Genomic DNA, 18054 nt, shown 5'->3' with positions numbered 1-18054 from the left:
TTTCTCCTCCTGTGAGGAGTATAATCCATTTTCATTCTCAGTTTTCCCTGTGTTGTGTTAAGCTCCCTCTATAATCACTTCTTCCCACTCTGTCACTTGCTTCCAGCTCATGAAATTTTGTTCCTATTATGTGCTTTCTCAATTTCTCCATCCTTGTAGATTTATGCTTCAAATCAAATAAATTGAAAAAACTAAAAAATGAGGTGAAAGGAATACCTATATGTTTTTTAAAATGTAAAAATAACCAGTCATGTATTTGAAACTTGTTTGGGTCTTGCTTAAAAATAAACAATGAACTGAAAACATAATTTAGGACATTTGTGAGAAAAATGGAGGTTTGAACGCTGTCTGGATACCTGGTAGAGTCAGGGATTACTGTGCTGGGTGTTGTTTGGTGTGTGGTGGTGTTAGAAGGAAATGCTTTTACCTTTGGGGTGCACACTGGGATATTTATAATGTAAAAAATTCATGTCTTCCTGAAGATAACATTAAGATGATAAAATAAATATAACTGTATTCTAGGAATACATTTTAAAACTGGGTTTTATTAGTCTGTTGAGGTTATAGTCTTGAGAAAGGTACATATGTTGAAACATAAGATTATATGATTTCCCATAGTAAAGAATATTAAAGGACACTTCACTTTCTCTCCAAGAACCTGGTGTCCAAGTTGTTGTAAAAATAAGAACACACATGTCAAATCTAATCAACTGTAAATGATAAATTCATATAGTATAAAACTATTCAAATTTTATATAAATCAAGTGAAAAGGAAAAACAATGCACACACACACACACACACACACACACACTTCCCCAGTTCCAGTTAGGAAAACCGTGTGTTGCCCTCGCTTGCTTGTTGGATACTTCTATAGATTAAGGGTCTGAACATGTAGATCTTCATCAAGCCTGGTCCATTGCCTCTTTGGCATAGCCCATAAGCTAAGAATGGACTTTCTATTTTTAAATAGTTGACATGTATAGGGGAGAGTACTATTTAGTGACATTTAGAAATTGTATGAAATTCTAATTTCAGTGTTCATAGATACTGATTTACTGGGATACAGCTTGCCCATGTATTTACTTGTAAACAAAGTTTCCCTGGAGCCCATCCATCCATTTATCCATTGTGTATTGCTGCTTTTAACACCAAGATTGGCAGAGATGAATGGTAGAATGTGACAGAGACTATGGCCTGTAAAGCCTAAGATATTTGCAGAACAAGTTTGCTGACCCATGCTCTAGTTTGAAGTGTCTGGTCTGAACTTGCACAGAATTTGGAAACAGAATCACAATTCAAACCAAGGTTTTCTAATTCATCTAACGCCTTTGGGTGTGGTTTACCTCATGCTTCTTGCCCCTTTGGAATACTTTCACTTATGTAGTGTTTATTGTCTTCCCCAGATTGTTCTAAGTGCTCCACTTTTATTCAGTCATTTAACCAACATGCTTAGATTGGGGTAGGTGAGGTCAGAGTTGGAAAACTGGGGCCCGAGGGCTGAATCCATGCGCTGTCCATTTTTGCAAATAAAATTTTATTGGGACACAACCACACACATTAGTTTCCTGTGTTTGGTAAGTAAAGTAGGAGCTCATCCATACAAATGCATTTTTGTCTGAGCTCATAGCCTGTGAAGTGTGAACCACATGTTATCTGGTCCTTTACAGAAAAAAATTGGTGTTATAGGGAAGCCTGATTATTCCACCACCATGAAATACTTCTGGTTTGGAGACTGTAGGCTGCCTACATCACATAGCAGTGGGGGATAACTTCAAAGAGTCAGTGAAAATGTCTTTAAACCATTCTGCGTACAGACATTAATGTTTCTCATGTAAATTTACAAAATCCCAGCCCACCCAGCTCTACCAACTCACTGTCCTGGCAGAGTCTGGCATATTAAAAGGCAATGAAGGCCCTGGCTGGTTGGCTCAGTGGTGGAGCGTTGGCCTGACGTGCAGGAGTCTCGGGTTCAATTCCCGGCCAGGACACACAGGAGAAGAGCCCATCTGCTTCTCCACCCCTCCCCCTCTCCTTCCTCTCTGTCTCTCTCTTCCCCTCCAGCAGCTGAGGCTCCATTGGAACAAGGTTGGCCCGGGCACTGAGGTTGGCTCTATGACCTCTGCCTCAGGCGCTGGAATGGCTCTGGTCGCAACAGAGCGACACCCTGGATGGGCGGAGCGTCGCCCCCTGGTGGGCATGCAGGGTAGGTCCCAGTTGGGCACATGCGGGAGTCTGTCTGACTGCCTCCCTGTTTCCAGTTTCAGAAAAATACAAAAAAAAAAAAAGGCAATGAAACCAGGATTGAGGCAAATTTGGGGAACAATAGCCTGGAACAAACTAAGTCTCCCCAAAATGTTTATTGGATTAACATTAACTGTGACCACTGTCTGTGGTCTGAGCTGTGTGTATTATCTACGAGCTGCTGTGAGTATTACAGGCCATAATTTAGAGCAAGTCTAGAGTTCATTATTTAAAAAGTTCCTTGAATACTATTAAAAGTCACCTTATACATAACAGTAAAAGTATATTTATTGTTGAAAAGGATAAAATAAAATTATACATATTGCTACTACCCAGAGTCATACTGTTAGTCCCTTAATATTTTCATGTACACATTATTCTTTCTGGATTGAATTGCTACAATTCTATTGAATTCTCAAGACACCATGTGGTTATTTCGGGTTACAGTTCTGGAAAGGGGTTTCAGCTTTGTTACTTTCTTGGAACTGTCTAGCAGAAGAGCCAAGAAATACATCGTTGTTCCTATGGGAACAGAAGAACTGGTAAGCGTTGATTATTATTTGAAAATCTTGAATCAGATTTTAACAGAGTATATTTAGTCTGTTTAGATGTATTTCTCTTATCTCTTGTTGTCAAATTATCCTTTAATAAAATTTTTTCCTTTGTAGCTCTTTACCAACTGAGCATCTGCCACCTCACCATGCTGTCATGAGGATATGGTGGTGGACAGGCAGCCCATGCTCCTGGGTGGTCCCAGGATCGCCTCCAGGATGCTGGGGGAGTCTCTGGTAAAAGGTCTATGCTGCACCTGTCAGGTGCTTTTGACAACATCATACAAAGTGGTTATTTCCCTTGTGTGAAACTTCCTCTTTCCATCTCTGAGTGGCTCCTTGAGGGCTTTGGTGATCAGGGCAGAGGGTAAAGGTGCTATCCTTTCTGGGACTTTCCATTCTGAGGGGTCAGTTTCACTGGAATCCAGAGGCTTCCAGTCCCTGATTATCTTGGCAATGCCAATGTCACCACCGGCTTTTCTGAAGTCAGACCGAGAAGCCGATTTGGGAGTCAGTGCAGAGGTAGAACCCACTTCTCCTCAGCACCCACAAGATGCACACCTTCAATTTGGGGCTTATCCTAAAGGTGGCTGGTGCCAGAAGAACCTGAGTAGTAGACCCCTGAAGAAAGTCGTATCTTTGTCTGCTCGACGCCAAAAGCTGAGAGCTAGACGTGTTGTTAATGAGATAGTTCAGTTAGGTCTTTCATACAGACTCCACACCCTTGTAATGGAAATAGCATGAGCTTGTTACTGCAATGTCTGAGCCTCAGTTTGCTCATCTGTCCAATAGGGATGACCATGCTTGCTTTATAGGGTCATCAGAAAAAAAGAAGAGACAGTAAATGAGGTTATTTTGATACATTATAATACATCATGCAAGGTGATATTATTAACTTTAAAATATAAGGTCTACCGGAAAGTTCTGTCCATTTTTGGAATAAAGCAAAATACAAATTTTTCTTATCATCAATAAACTTTATTAAATAATATAATTGCCATTATTATTAATGATTTCTTGCCAGTGTGAGGGCAATTTGTATATCCCATTTTTGAAAAATGTTTTATCTTTTGATGCGAAAAATTGAACCAGTGCTTGTTTGATATCTTCCTCATTTTTGAATTTTTTGCCCTTCAAAAAAATTTTTAAGGACTGAAACAAGTGATAGTCAGAGGGTGCTAAGTCCGTGGAATATGGTGGATGCGACAGACATGCTTCTGTAGTATTTCTTCCTTGTTGAAATTCGTAAAAATTACAGTGGCGTAAATGAACTTTACCAGTAGCCACGGTACACTGTCGCTTCACACATAAGACTAACGTGAATCAATTTTGTTTTAGTTAATTTGCTACGTCAGTATGTATACATTAAGTGATAAAAATAGAGAGGCACACATGCGCCAAATAAACATGTGCTTACTTGTTGAAACTTGTTGTGATAGAAACGAACAGAACTTTCCAGTAGACCTTATAATATCATAGCAGTGATGATTCTATCCTGGCTCTTGATTCTGGCCCTTCTAACAAATGTGTCTCTTTGCTTTCATTTGCAACCACGTGAGGACATGTGGTGGTCACCATCTTCTCACCTGCTCACCAGGTGTCTGTGCATCTTCTTTGCTGAGATGTCTGTTAGATGTTCTGCCTGTTTTGAAACTGGGTTTTGCATTTTCCTGTTGCTGAGTTTTGAGAGTTCCTTCTTCATTTGGGATGCCAACCCTTTACAGTATATGTATCTTGCAAAGGTTCTCTCCCAGTCTGTGGCTTGTCTTTACATTCTCTTAATACTTGTTTATATTTAACTATTGAACCTCACCATCATCGTCCAGCTATCTTAGAGTACTATTGGCATTCAGGCTTACAGCTGTTAGGAGGTTACAATCCTGACACCCCTTCCTGTGTGCTGCTGACACTTTTTGCAATTGGTGGCATCTGTAGTCGAGACCGAGTCATCAAGCCCATCAGCGCTCAACCTCAAACCTCACGTTCTTAATGGGGATCATCACTGCTGTCACCCGAGTGGTGGCCTGTGGCCCGTCGACTTGGCTGGTGTCCTGGGGCTGACCGAGTGGCATTTGTGCTGACTGGGGTCATGCTGTGTTTGCCAGTTAGCTGTGGTAGTCAGACACCGATTGGGTCACGCTGAAGACATTCCTGTTGTGTGAAGCAAGCCTGTTTGTATTTTAGGTTTGCCAGAGACTAATGAATTAAAACATTTGGACTCTCTGCAACTTGCTGTTTATCAATGCCTCTGACAGGAGGAGGGTTTCTCTTGCTCCTGCTTTTTCTAGAAGCATGACAACATCCCGGCTGTTGGAGAGGCGAGGGCAGGAGAGGGTGGCAGTGGGAAGCGGAACAGGAGGCCCGTGGGACGCGGGTCTGGAGACAGCAGGTAGCAGAGCCGGCCTGACAGCTGTCACTGCTCCTCAGACTGTCAGTGGCTGCTCCACGGCAGGTGCAGTGTCTGACTGAGCTTCTGCCGCACAGAGTGACGGCCGGCCAAGGCAGTGCTGGCCCTGGATCACACGAGGGCACACACTCCGCCGAGTGAGGTAAGGAACAGGTGTGATGCCCGCTAACCGCGCAGCACCAGCCGCTCAACCACAGCTCTGTCGCAGCCCAGGGCAGGGATGGAAAGGCAAGCTGGTGCAGGGACTCTTGGGGTGGACCCTGTGTGGTATTCAAAATCCACCCAACTTGGCGGCCGCCACCCTTTCGAGGCACACAGATGTGTGGGTTGTGTAGGGGAGCGGCTCTGTCTGTGTCTCTGAGTTTGTCACTTCCCTTTCCCTGGAGGCAGTCTGCCACCTCTGTGCGCAGGCAGTGCTGGGAGCCTCAGCTGGAAGAACAGCCCAGCTTTGCACCCTGAGGCGTTCTGGTAACGTGACTTGCTGATTGTACGATGTGTGACTATAAGACTTTTATCTTTTAGCCACAACAGAAAGGGGGTTGTATTGTTTGTTTTGTTGAATTGGAGGCAGTCTGTTCTATCCCCCAGGAACAGGTGGCTAACAGGATGCTTGCTTCTAAGCAGATGAAGCTGCATAGCAATGTTATGTCAGGGCTAAGAGGAAGCAAATCCTGGCTGAGAAACAGGTTTATATCACCCTCTTCTTATGTTGGGTGTTTCATGTCACTACTCTCTCTAACGCAGAACGGCGTGACATGCAGTCCTTTGGGTTTCCTCACTACTTATAGTGTGAAATGAATGGACCGAACATTATTCTAATTGCATGATAAACAGTTGCTGGGGTTTTTTTCCTCCCAAACAAAACTAAGTGTTGAACATAAACCTGTTTTCTTTCCACATACTGGGTGAGATGGTTCTATATATATGTCATGTCTAAATATACATGTACATATATATGCATTTGCTTTGGCTCTATAAATAATTGTAAAAACAAAATTCAGTGTTCTAGACACTATTTTTAGATAGAAAAAAAAAGTTATGGGAAAGATTCAGGGACCTTCTTGTGAGAAAATGTCCCACTGAAGCAGTTCCCAGAATCTCGCTTAAGGATGGCTAAAGAGATGATTTATATTTTGCCATTTTTAGAGATATTTTCTTTAAAATATCATTCAGAGTTTTTGGTTTACTGTTTACATGAGAAGGAAAGTAGAGGGTTTAGGGGAAACATGACTAAAAAATAAAAAGTTAAAAAATATATGGGTGGGGCAAACATACATTTTCAGTTGTGAGTGCACAAAACAGACTTTATTCTTGCATTATTATTTATTTATTATTGTATTGTTTTCAATACAAACACCTATAAACCTATGTTTGCCCCACCTTGTATGTATTTAAATAACAAAGATGTAGTTATAACAATATCTTTTCCTAGTGCCAGTGGATAAAAATTATCATATATCTTGGTGTAAATGTGTTTGGGCTAAATTCTCTATTATGACAAAGAAATAGTCATGTTTTGCCCACCCTGACACATCTTATCTGCAGGATACTTTCCCACTCAGTCTCCCTAGCTTATTAATTAAATAATAATCTAATAGATGACGCAGAACATCAATGGGGTGTCTCCCAGTTTTGTCTTTTGCTTATATTGTGCATTAAGATGTGTTACCATAGAGCTCTCGCCAGATTTACAGGTAGTCGGTCAGATGTTTAAAGCACATCATTTTCATAATGTAACTGTGGGATATTTTAAATTAGTCTTTGACATTCTTCAAATGACTCCATGATACTCATTCTTTACCACCCCAGGTCAACGACTCACATCCGCCTTAGACTTTTGAGCTAGCCCAGTGTAACAGGAATCCATCTGACGCCCAGTGAAGACTTCTTTATCCCCCTCAATTAAAAATAAAATGAAAGCCTTCTAAAGGCCAGGTTGGACTGGTCAGTGTGAAGGGATGCTAAAAATATCTTGTACATTTTATTCTAGATGTATGTTTCCAAAGCATTGTTTTTGTATGTCAGAGAAAGGATTTAAATGGGACTGGTGCACACCTTTGGGGTAGGGAAGGGAAGCTAGTTCATGGGAGTACCTTTAGAATAAGGAAGCAATGCTTAGCTGGCCTTCCACTCCAAGGACCCCTGGGTGTCACACAGATGCTCAGGGGTGACATGATGATGCCTTCTCGTTCTGCAGCTGGAAGACTCGGGGGGAGGCCGAGGTTCTGGTGCCCACATGATCAGAGCGGCCAGGGTCCCTGCGGATCAGCCCGTGCGCATCGCCTTCAGCCTTGACGATGCCTCAGGTACGCACCTGCCCACAGCCCTCCAGCTGCTCCAGGCATGCCCGCCTGCTTGCGGGGGCGTCCCGAGAACCCCTGCGGGAGCTTACCTCGTCTCTCTTTCTTTGGTCATTTTAGTTCATTTCTTCTTCTTTTCCCCCTTCCCTATTTTGCTTCCTTTTATTGTAAGAGCCATGGGCTATGACAATGTCTAGCAACAGCAAAATAGGTCATTGCTAAGCCTTCCTGAGGAAACGTGTACTGGGAGCTGGCAGTCGGTCGGGGTGTAAAAATATCGCTGTCTGGGTTCCAGCAGCACTTCCTGAAGCCTAAGCTCCTCAGTGGAGACCCCTGTTCCCACATTTCCACTGAGCCCGTGACCTGGGACAGGTGAGGCCGCCTTCCTTGAATAGCAGGGTCTGAGGTGAGGCTGCCACACCTGGAGCCTGCGGCTGGCTCCTTCCATGACCTTCCAGCACACAAGGGCATCGCACCATCCCCAACAGGGACCTCAGCTGGTGTGAGGTCACAGCAGTGATCAAGGAAGGCTTGGGCCTCTTCCATACATTCAGCTGTCACCCTCGGCCTAATGTCATCTGTGAATGTCACGTGAGCACATGCTCAGGCAGCATAGTCTCTTAGACTTTGGATCTTTTGAGGATTGATTTTCTTTCTTTCTTTCTTTCTTTCTTTCTTTTTTTTGTTGCATTTTTCTGAAGCTGGAAACGGGGAGAGACAGTCAGACAGACTCCCGCATGCGCGCGACCGGGATCCACCTGGCACGCCCACCAGGGGTGATGCTCTGCCCACCAGGGGGCGATGCTCTGCCCCTCAGGGCGTCGCCCTGCCGCGACCAGAGCCACTCTAGCGCCTGGGGCAGAGGCCAAGGAGCCATCCCCAGCGCCCGGGCCATCTTTGCTCCAATGGAGCCTTGGCCGCGGGAGGGAAAGAGAGAGACAGAGAGGAAGGGGGAGGGTTGTGGAGAAGCAAATGGGCGCTTCCCCCATGCGCCCTGGCCAGGAATCGAACCCGGGTCCCCCGCACGCCAGGCCAACGCTCTACCGCTGAGCCAACCAGCCAGGGCCGAGGATTGATTTTCTATATCTATCTATCTATCTATCTATCTACCATCTGTCTGTCCATTATCTATCTATCTATCTATCATCTATCTATCTATCTATCTATCTATCATCATCTATCATCTACTTTTTCTTCCAACAATGCCCATATAGAGGAATGGCTGAAAAGGGACAGTTTCCTCCCCAACTAGTGCAAAGGAAGGATTAGGCTCCGTGAAGTCTGACCTAACAGGCAGCTCGGGCTGTGCTTTGCCAGGGATCGCACTGGTAGCCTCACTGCCCCTGTTTCCTGGACTATGCAGCCCCCTGGGATGTTGGTTGGTTCTGCAGCACAAGAGGGGAAGCCTGGTCTCTTTGCCACCTGGTCTTTCCATGGCCTGCTCTGGTCCTGTCTGTCACTCCTCCCCACATGTATGTCCCTATATGTGTCCCTTTGAAAGGGAGCAGGGAAGGGAAATCCTCCCAATAGGCAAACCAGTGCATCGCAGCACAGAAATGACAAGTGGCATTACTTGCATTTGTGTTTTGTGTTAGGTATTTACTAGTGGTGGCATTAATATTCCAAGCATGCAGAGACAGAGACTGGGGAGCCGAGACCACACTCATAGTGAGTAGTAGTGGAGTTTCAACTTAAACTCCGGTCACTAGACAGGCAATCTGAGCTCTCTCCATTTCCATGCTGCTTCTCTAAGAAGAAATAGAAAACTGTGTGTGGTGAGAGGGTCTATGAGACTTCTGTACTGTCTGCTCAATTTACCTGTAACCTAAAACTGCTCTAAAAGATAAAGTCTTTTAATTAAAATCAAACAAAAACACATAAGAACAAAAAAAAATCCTTTTGTTTTCATGTGTTTTGTAAAGGCAAGATTTTGAGAGGCAGTCCGTGTTGAGTGGCTACCTCTCAGGACAGACGCATGTAACCCCAAATCGAGGAGAAAGAAGATGTATCATTTGTGTTCATGTCCCACGCAAGCAGAACAAGCTCTGTTAAACTTAACCTTACAAAGAAAATTTCATTATATTAAGCTAGTGTATTCCAAGATATCATTGTATTATAATTCAGGACGAGACAAGTACTGTTCCCTCGTCTTTATTTTAACAGAATTTGTGTATGTACAAGGAAAGCCATTGAGAGGGGACTCTGGACCTTGGGTTGCATAAACAGACTCTGCCTTGAAGTACAAGGTGGATAGCTTGTCATTGATTTGCCACCATCTTTCTCACTCTCCTGGCCCCTGCCTGGGAGGTCTTGCATGTTTTTCATCAGTCATTTTAGACTGATTTGTTTCTGTTTCTTTCAAGTGACCAGAGAATGCTCACTTGTAAAAAAGTTTTTGATATTGCAGCATCAAATAATGATGATCATTTATTCAAATAAATAAACTATTCCTGTGCATCCCTATTCTTGATGTATAGGAACTCATCTTCTTGTAACCAGTAGGTCCCCATATCTCTAGAAAGGACACCTGACTAGGGTACTCAAGGGCAGGAGTTGGTATTTCTCAACCTTAAAATAATCACCTGAGAGCACCCGTTAAAAATCAAGTCCCATGTGCCAACTTCTGTATCTGACAATGCATTGGGCCCAGACTGGGGGAAATCTGTGACATGCAGAGCAGATACAGCAGCTTCTTGGAGAACAAGGTGGTCAACCTGGGCTTGAAGGTGGGTAGGGTATGGGAAGGCTGTGTAGGAAAGGTGCCATTTCTGGGTACTGGGTACAAAAAAAGGGGCTATTTATCTTTCAACAGTTCTTCCTTTTCCCTCCAAACACGAAGCATGAGCAACACCTGAGTTAGGAAGAGTATGATATATTCCTTAAGTGCTAACGCCCTCCTCACCTGGAGCAGGGGCTGAACTGTGCACAGTGACGCCCCCCTGAGCTTGCTTACCTGGGCGCTGGGGCTGCAGCCTCATGGAGAATGTGTGTCTGTTCAGCCAATGTGAACCAGAGTTCTCCAGCCACTCTAAAAGGCTCAGCAAAGGAGCTTGGACTTGATCCAAAGCGATAGAGTGTGAAAAGCTCTTGAGCAAGGGAGTGATATGATGACAATGTGTGATTTGTGGGTCAGTCTGGACTGTGGAGAGGAGAAATGGAGGGGGCTTTCTGTAATGGTGTGCGACAATGGGATGAGGCCTGGATTAGATGACAGGATGACTAGGTTCAGAGCACACTCTGAAGGGAGGTGAGAAGGACCTGCTCACAGACTGTCCCTTGAAGACGGGGACTCTGTCGCTGTTCATTGACAGCAGAATGAGCCTCAAGACCCCAAATAGACCACTCTCTCCAGAGGCTGAAATAAAGGAAGCAAGTTTTAGGGGAAAGAAAAAAGACCTTTGTAATAAAATCACCATTTCTGGTCTATCATTGGAAAACTCCACGAAGTAACATGTAGCTAAATGTTTCCGGAAGCTGCATTGTGTATCTTTAAACTAATGATACCGTTGGGATGGCTTCCAAACTGGCAATTCTGAAGTATTAGCTTTCTAAATTGAGACCTTCATGGAGTTAGTTTTCACAACAGAAAATTCAATTTCCCAGCAGAAAAGAAACGTGAATCTCTCTTCTTGGGTTTCTTCTCCAACTAGAGAGTAGGGAGAATCGGGCTGCCCTGAGGATTTCATGTTAATTACTCGAGCGTTTTCTTTCCCTTCCGGGGAGCCAAAACCTGACATACTCACACATAAATGTAGAGAATCCCTAAGCTTTGGGATTGTTTGTTTGTTTGTTTATTTATTTATTTATATTTTAGTTTTTATTTAAAAAGTGGTGTCAAGGATATTGGTTTCGGCCCAAGCTGGTGGCTTTCAGCATTTTGTTTAAAAAAATATCTTTTGAGCTATTTTTATAACTAGCATATATTAATCACATGATATTCAGTTAAAAAACTCCAAGACCCATTCTGTGGGTGTTTCTTTCAAGAAAAACTATCTTCTCCTGCATATCAGAGCAGTTTTGTGTGTATCTGAAGCAGCTACCCTTGATCTAACTGTTTTGGGGTTTTTTTGTGTGAATGTTTCTCTTTGTCACGTGCCAAACTGGCTCTCAGCAAAACTGGGATGCTGGTGATGGGTGTCTTGTCATTGTCCTCTTCCTTCAGCCTTCTCTGCCGTTGGACCCTTTGGTTTTGTTTCCTTTGTCACCCTTGGGGCCCCAAGATTCTGGTGGTCTCTCTGTCCAGGCCCTCAATCCTTGTTCTCTCCAGGTCCCAGGAAACCTTGTTCACATGAAGCAACAAAAGAGTACTGATGTATATAGCTTTTCACTTCTCTCAGAGTGTGTGTGTGTTCAACTATGCATACCCACAGGGGAATCAGCAGGAGGTCAAGGGATAAAGTCACCACTGGAAGTTTGGTGGGGATGGCACTTAGGGACATGGGGGCTGGGGCACGTCCTGTCCCAGCTCTGCCCTGCGTTTAAAGCTGCTCAGCTCATAGACAAGCGTGGGCCAGGTGGGAGAAGGACCTGCTCTGTCTGCACTCTTCCTGAGCAGAGCTGGGCCCCAGAATGTAAACTTCAATGTATTCTGGACGACTCAGAGGGAAGATGTTATTATACCTATTTTACAGATGTGGATCATTGGCTATAGGAGGGTAAGTAACTTGCCTCGAATGGCAGTTAATAGTATTAAAAAGGGATTCAAAGCCAGGCCCTTGGGGCTGATTTTCCTTGAGTACCCATTTGGCCAGTGGGATCCACGTGATAAGAGAAAGATGAATGTTCCTGACAGCAGAGAGCTCCTCGGTGGTCATGCAAAATGATGGATAAAGGTTAGTTCTGATATATTTTTATAGAACTGGAAAAAAAAATAGAGGTAAATTTTATTTGGTGGTAAATATACTTCCTAGAGGCTCTTTTTTAAAGCAGAGGTTTCTGGGTGAGTATTTTATAAGCTAAATAAGTAAAAATAGTCTTACAAAAAGGGTAAATCCTGGTAAGACTCACAAAATGATAGCTACAATAATAGTGTTTAGATGAATGTTTCTAAGAAATATAAAACCTGTCCCACAACTAAATCAGATCTCCCTGTGCTAAGAAATACCATTTAGTCTATTTGATGTGTGATCTTATCTACCTTATAGTTTTAGGTATTGGTTCAGGTAACATGATGATTAATACTAATCACAGACCCTGGGTGGGGGGCTCAGTGGATAGAGTATTGTCCCTGTGCATTGAGGGCACAAGTTCGATCCCTGGTTAGGGCACATATGAGAAGCAACCAATGAGTGCTCAACTAAATGGAACAACTAAGTGGAACAACGAGTTGATGCTTCTCTCTCCCTTCCTCTTTCTCTCTTTCAAATTTATGGAAAATTTTTTTAAAATAGAAAAATATTAATTATAAAGAATTGATCATCTGCCAGGTGTCATACCAAATCTCTGCCAGCATCCACATCTGTGTTTATATCTATGTCCATATTTACATATGGACATTTACATTGTCCATATGTCCATACTTATATCTGTACTTTTAATTTCATGGGCACTGAAAATCTAATGTGTTTTAAAGAATTCACATCTCTTAATGCTTAACAAGCAGGAGATAAAGTTTGAAAAAGCTGTTGATGTGATGCTCTATTGAGAAGCTAGGTATCCAGACATTTATAAAAGTTGTTTGATATATTATTAATGTGTTGGCAGCCTTATATCACTTACTTTATTTCTATAAATTAAATATTAATCTTGATTTAGATTTAAAACAAAAGTGCTTAAAGTCCTTTCATGCACTGGATAATTTTTTACACAATATTTCATATAGAAAGTGTTTGCATTGATAGGAAACTGAAAGAGAAACGCAATTGTTAAGCTGAGATTTAAAGGAAAAGAGTAAGCCTGCAGGACCTGAGGTGGTGCTGCTCCAGGGAAGTCTGCTCTGACTGGCACAGGGGAGCTAAGCAGTGAGAGGCTGTGCTTGTATTATTCAGGTGAAGACTAGTGATGCTGTCCACTCCCACCGCAGTGCATGCACACACACACACTCACACACACTCACAGTTACACATGCACGCACACAAGCACACACACAGGTGCTTTGTCTCCCCATGACCCTTTTGTTCAGATTTATGGCTAAAAGAAATAGAAACTAAATTTAATTATATTAGGCATTTATTATATATTATTACTGATTATTTCCTAGGTACCAGGTTTTAGGACAAATGATTGATATATGCATTCCTCTACTAATAACTAGTGTCTGAGACAGGTAACACCATGCCCATTTTGCAGAGGAGAAAACTGAGTCTCAGAGAGGTTACTTTTGTTGTCCACATTCACCAAGTAAAAAGTGGCTGACCCAAGCTTCAAATGCAGGTTTGTCCTCCAGAATGTTGTGCTGACCAGCTGAGTCCTAAGTGTCAAGCAGTTCCCAGGAGAGTTTCTGCAACGGCCTGGGCGCTGCAGCCACTGCCCAAACTCACTTGCCCTTGAGGTGTGTTTGTCTCTGGTGCCCTGAAGGATGGTCTCCAGGGTACCAGCATTTGGGTCAAACTGCCGATAGGACCAGCTACATGATTTGTGGGGGGTCAGTGCAGACCTGGGGCTCCTGTTCAGGAATGATGAAGAATCCAAAGACATTGTGGGCAGAACATTATACCTCTGTGGGCCCACCTGGCCCAAGGGCTCCATGTAATGGGCAGGCGGGTGACCATGAGGCTAGCTCTGACTGCTGGGTGTGCGGGGAGATGAAGTGGAGTCTGAGCAGTGGCCTCTCAGGGTCCTAGCTGGGAGTGGGAAAGAAGATGAGGATGTCCCTGAGAAGGCTCCCCTGCACACTGCGGTGGGTCTCCTCTGAGTGAATCTGATGTCTCGGTCCAGCCCCCGACTGTGTCTGGGTAAGGAGCCCAGTGGCTCTAAAAGGCTGATCGACACACCTGGTCTGGCTTTGATGACATTTCACCTCGCTGATGTAAAACAGAAGAAATAAGGACATGGCAGTGAGGATTTTTCAGTGTTTGCTTTTATCTACAAAGCTAAATTTATCCAATATAATGAGCACTCTTCTGGTCGAAGATGATGCTTGTCTTATGATTTTGGTGTCCGAATGCTCTCTGTCATGAAGAGACGCCAGTGACACATAGTGGTCACTGTGACTTGTGGGCACGAGCTGGACACCCAACAGTGATTCCCAGTGTTTGGGGGAGACTTGCTGGCTCATGAAGTACAAACGTGCAGAATGTGGGGACTCACAGCCCAAAGGTAAGGGAGGGCAGAGGGTGGCCAGGAGCCTGAGCTGGGAGAGCCTTCTGTCTATGAGCCCCTGTCTCTCCTCTGCACCCAGAAGTCTGGTCCACATGTGGCTCCAATGAACACGGAACAGTGAGGGGCTAGATGACAGACTGGATGGGTCCCACTTGTGTGATTCATGGAGAAAGGCAGAGAAGAGTTTACGGAGATCTGGAACAGCACAGCCACAAACACAACCCTCCAGCTGCTCAGGCTCCAAGACGAGCCCGTTCCCAACGTACTATGGGATGTCGCAATGCTAGGACACCATAAGGAGGTTCTATTTTAAGCACCATTGACTTAGTTACATCATATTTGCAACACAGGCAGTGAGCCTCTCCTTATAACAAATTCCTCTTTAATTTCTTCCTCTATATTTCATGCTTTAAACACTTTCTTGGGATCTGTTTTGCCTGGTTCATCAAGACCAATGTTCGTTTTGAAAAGGAAGAAAGCCTTTTTGTTTTTTGGTTTTGAGAGAGGCAGGAAGAGAGAGAGAGACAGTAACATCAAGCTGCTCCTGTATGTGCCCTGACCAGGGAATCAACCCCAGCAACCTCTGTTCTCCGGGACGATGCTACAACCAACAACCGAGATATCTGGCCAGGGCTTAATTTTTATGCATTTTTAGAGAGACAGAAAGAGAAAGGGAGGGAGAGGGGAAAGGGAAGCCTTTGTTGTTCCACTCAGTTGTGCATTCCTTGGTTACTTCCCTTGTGTGCCCTGACTGGAAATCAAACCTGCAACCTGGTTGGCTCGGGCTGATGCTCTTAACTGACTGAGCTAACCAGCCAGGGCTGAACTATTTCCTTGACACATTAAAAATATGATAAGGTGATTTGCCGACTTGCCACAGAGCCCTGTCACGGTGTCATATAAATATTTGGTAAATAAGTAAATTTTAATAAGATGCACTTGCATCTCATCCTGTCACTTTGTAAATGTATCTGGTTACTGCTCTTCTTTCTTTCTTAAAAAGGCAGATTTTCTGGGGCGGGGGGGAGGATGCCGCACAGTGTGTCCTGCGTTTCCGGAACTGTCAGAGCAGGGTGCACTGTGCTCAGGAACCCTGGTCAGGTGCCGCTGCCTGTGCGTTTTACCAGGGTCTGGCCATGTGTTTGTGCGCGGCTGCGGTCCTTGTCGGCCTGAGTCATTCTCCTTCTTCCCTTCTGGCCCAGTCCTGTGATTCATTGTCCTCCTTTTAGAATATTTGCCTATTTTTAAAACCAGTCAAAGAAGACAGACACTGTTTAAAAGTGAACACACTGCACGTCAGCTTGGGGCAGTGTGGAGGGCAGCATTGCGAGCCGAACTCCTGGCGGGCAGGGGTGCCAGCTGCACCAGATGGCACCGGACAGTGACCCATGGGCTGGCGCTCAACTTGCTCTTCTGCACCCAACTTGCTCTTCTTCACATCTGTCTCTGGTCTTGTTTCTGCTGCCATTTCCTGTTCGGATTAAACTGACTTCATTAATTTTTTAACAAAGGTCTTACTTTTATTTTGCTTGTCATTGGAAAATCAATTATATTTATTTCTATGCCAATCAATCAGGCTTTCTAGCAACTCATGGACCCAAATGTTAAGCCTTTACTTGTCTGCAAATTACCAGCATGGTCACACGTATGTGCCTGCAGGTGCTATGACTATAAGTAATGACGAGACTGTGGTCATGGGCCTCATCAGTTCTGGGGACACCAGGCATGTGCTCTGCATTTCGCTGTAGCAAAGCAAATAAATTCTTTTTATAATGAAGGAGGTAGGAACAAGACTTCACGGGGAGCCGCGTGAAGGCAGTCCCAGGAAATCCGGCTTCCTCTCTGGCTCCTCTCACCTTCCAACATGCACTGTCTGCTCTGTCTTCGCAGATGTGGCTTCTGTCCCCACAGTGCTCACCTAGCTGTGGTGACTAGGGGTGGGACAGCAACATGTGACACATTCCCCTTACCTGTGCCAATGTGCAAGCCTGTATTCTGTCTTAGTCTCCTAGTCTGATGTCCTGGGGAGGCGTTGTCAGCAGGAGAGAAAAGGAAATGAGTTGCCACTGGACCTGGTGACAGAGGAGTTGACTGCTCTTGCCAGGACCCTTGTGGCAGGCTGCTTTTGAGGAGATTTGGGGGGTGACTGGGGTGTTTTAGGCCACACTTCTCTCAGGTTTCCCCTAATGCTTCTGAGATCTGTACCTGTTCATCCTGTTCATTCAGAAACACCTGCCAGTGTCGGTTTGGAGACAGAGGTGCCCATCTCTCTCTGCATCTGGGCCGTGTGCTGGGCTAGGTGGGGTGCTGCCCTTTCTGTTGTGACCCAGGATGGGCCCTGGTTAGTTGCCCATGAGTAGGGGTTTGTGGTAAGGGTGAAACTATCAAAACCAGCCACCCTGGTCATTCGGAGCAGAACTCTCTTCTAGTTTTCACTAACATGTCCTCTCTGTCCCACTGAGGCCTGTATAGGATATATGTATGTATTTATTTATTTTTAGCAAGAGAGATAGAGAGAGGAACAAATGGGGACAGACAGACAGGAAGGGAGAGAAATGAGAAGCATAAATTCTTTGTTGTGGCACCTTAGTTGTTCATTGATTGCTTCCTCATATGTGCCTTGACCGGAGGGCTACAGCAGAGCATGTGACTTCTTGCTCAAGCCAGTGACCTTGACTCAAGCCAGTAACACTGAGGTTCAAACCAGCAACCTTTGGGCTCAAGCCAGCAACCATGGGGTCATATCTATGATCCCACACTCGAGCCAGTGACCTCATGCTCAAGCTGGTGAGCCCATGCTCAAGTCGAGAATCTCAGGGTTTTGAACCTGGGTCCTCTGTGTCCCAGGTCAACCTTCTATCCACTGTGCCACCACCTGGTCAGGCAGATATATGTATTTTTGTTTTGACTAACATAACAGTGTTATAATACAAATAGTATTTCTTCTTTGGAGAACTGCCAGAGAACATTTGCAGAACTTTAGTCTGGCCAACTAAGCTCTTAGTCCTTCTGTATCAACACAAGCACAATTGTTTTTTGCACTCTGTCTGTCCTCAACTAGAGTGATGACAATAATACAGGGCCATTCTGTGAGAGAGAGGGCTTTATAGTGAAGGTCGTTGTATTTTTGTGTTTCAGATGACACACCTCCTAAGGACCCTACTCCTCTGGTCTTTCCAGAACTAGACCAGCAGCTGCAGGTAAGACCTCTTTTAGTCTTGCTTCTTCTTTCTTCCTTCTACAGGGTTGCATGGATGAGGTGGGGAAAGCCTAACGGGGCGAGGGAGGCAGAGG

The 18054-nt window shown here is 44.4% G+C and overlaps 1 protein-coding gene across 1 annotated transcript in view; it reads left to right on the top strand.

Annotated features, from left to right (window-relative positions):
- Window positions 1-5054: 5054 nt before the first annotated feature.
- MAP3K7CL (MAP3K7 C-terminal like) overlaps window positions 5055-18054 on the top strand; it is a 33795-nt gene continuing 20795 nt past the window's right edge. The window contains exons 1-3 of the mRNA XM_066254985.1: window positions 5055-5342; window positions 7398-7506; window positions 17899-17960. Coding sequence (XP_066111082.1) covers window positions 7437-7506; window positions 17899-17960 — 132 coding nt within the window. The 5' untranslated portion in view covers window positions 5055-5342; window positions 7398-7436. The remainder of the gene's footprint in view (window positions 5343-7397; window positions 7507-17898; window positions 17961-18054) is intronic.

The sequence above is a fragment of the Saccopteryx bilineata genome, chromosome 2 (genome assembly GCF_036850765.1).
Source record: "Saccopteryx bilineata isolate mSacBil1 chromosome 2, mSacBil1_pri_phased_curated, whole genome shotgun sequence".
In the NCBI taxonomy this organism is placed as follows: Eukaryota; Metazoa; Chordata; class Mammalia; order Chiroptera; family Emballonuridae; genus Saccopteryx; species Saccopteryx bilineata.
The sequence above is the reverse complement of the archived record's forward strand: the minus strand, read 5'-3'. Positions and strand labels throughout refer to the sequence as shown.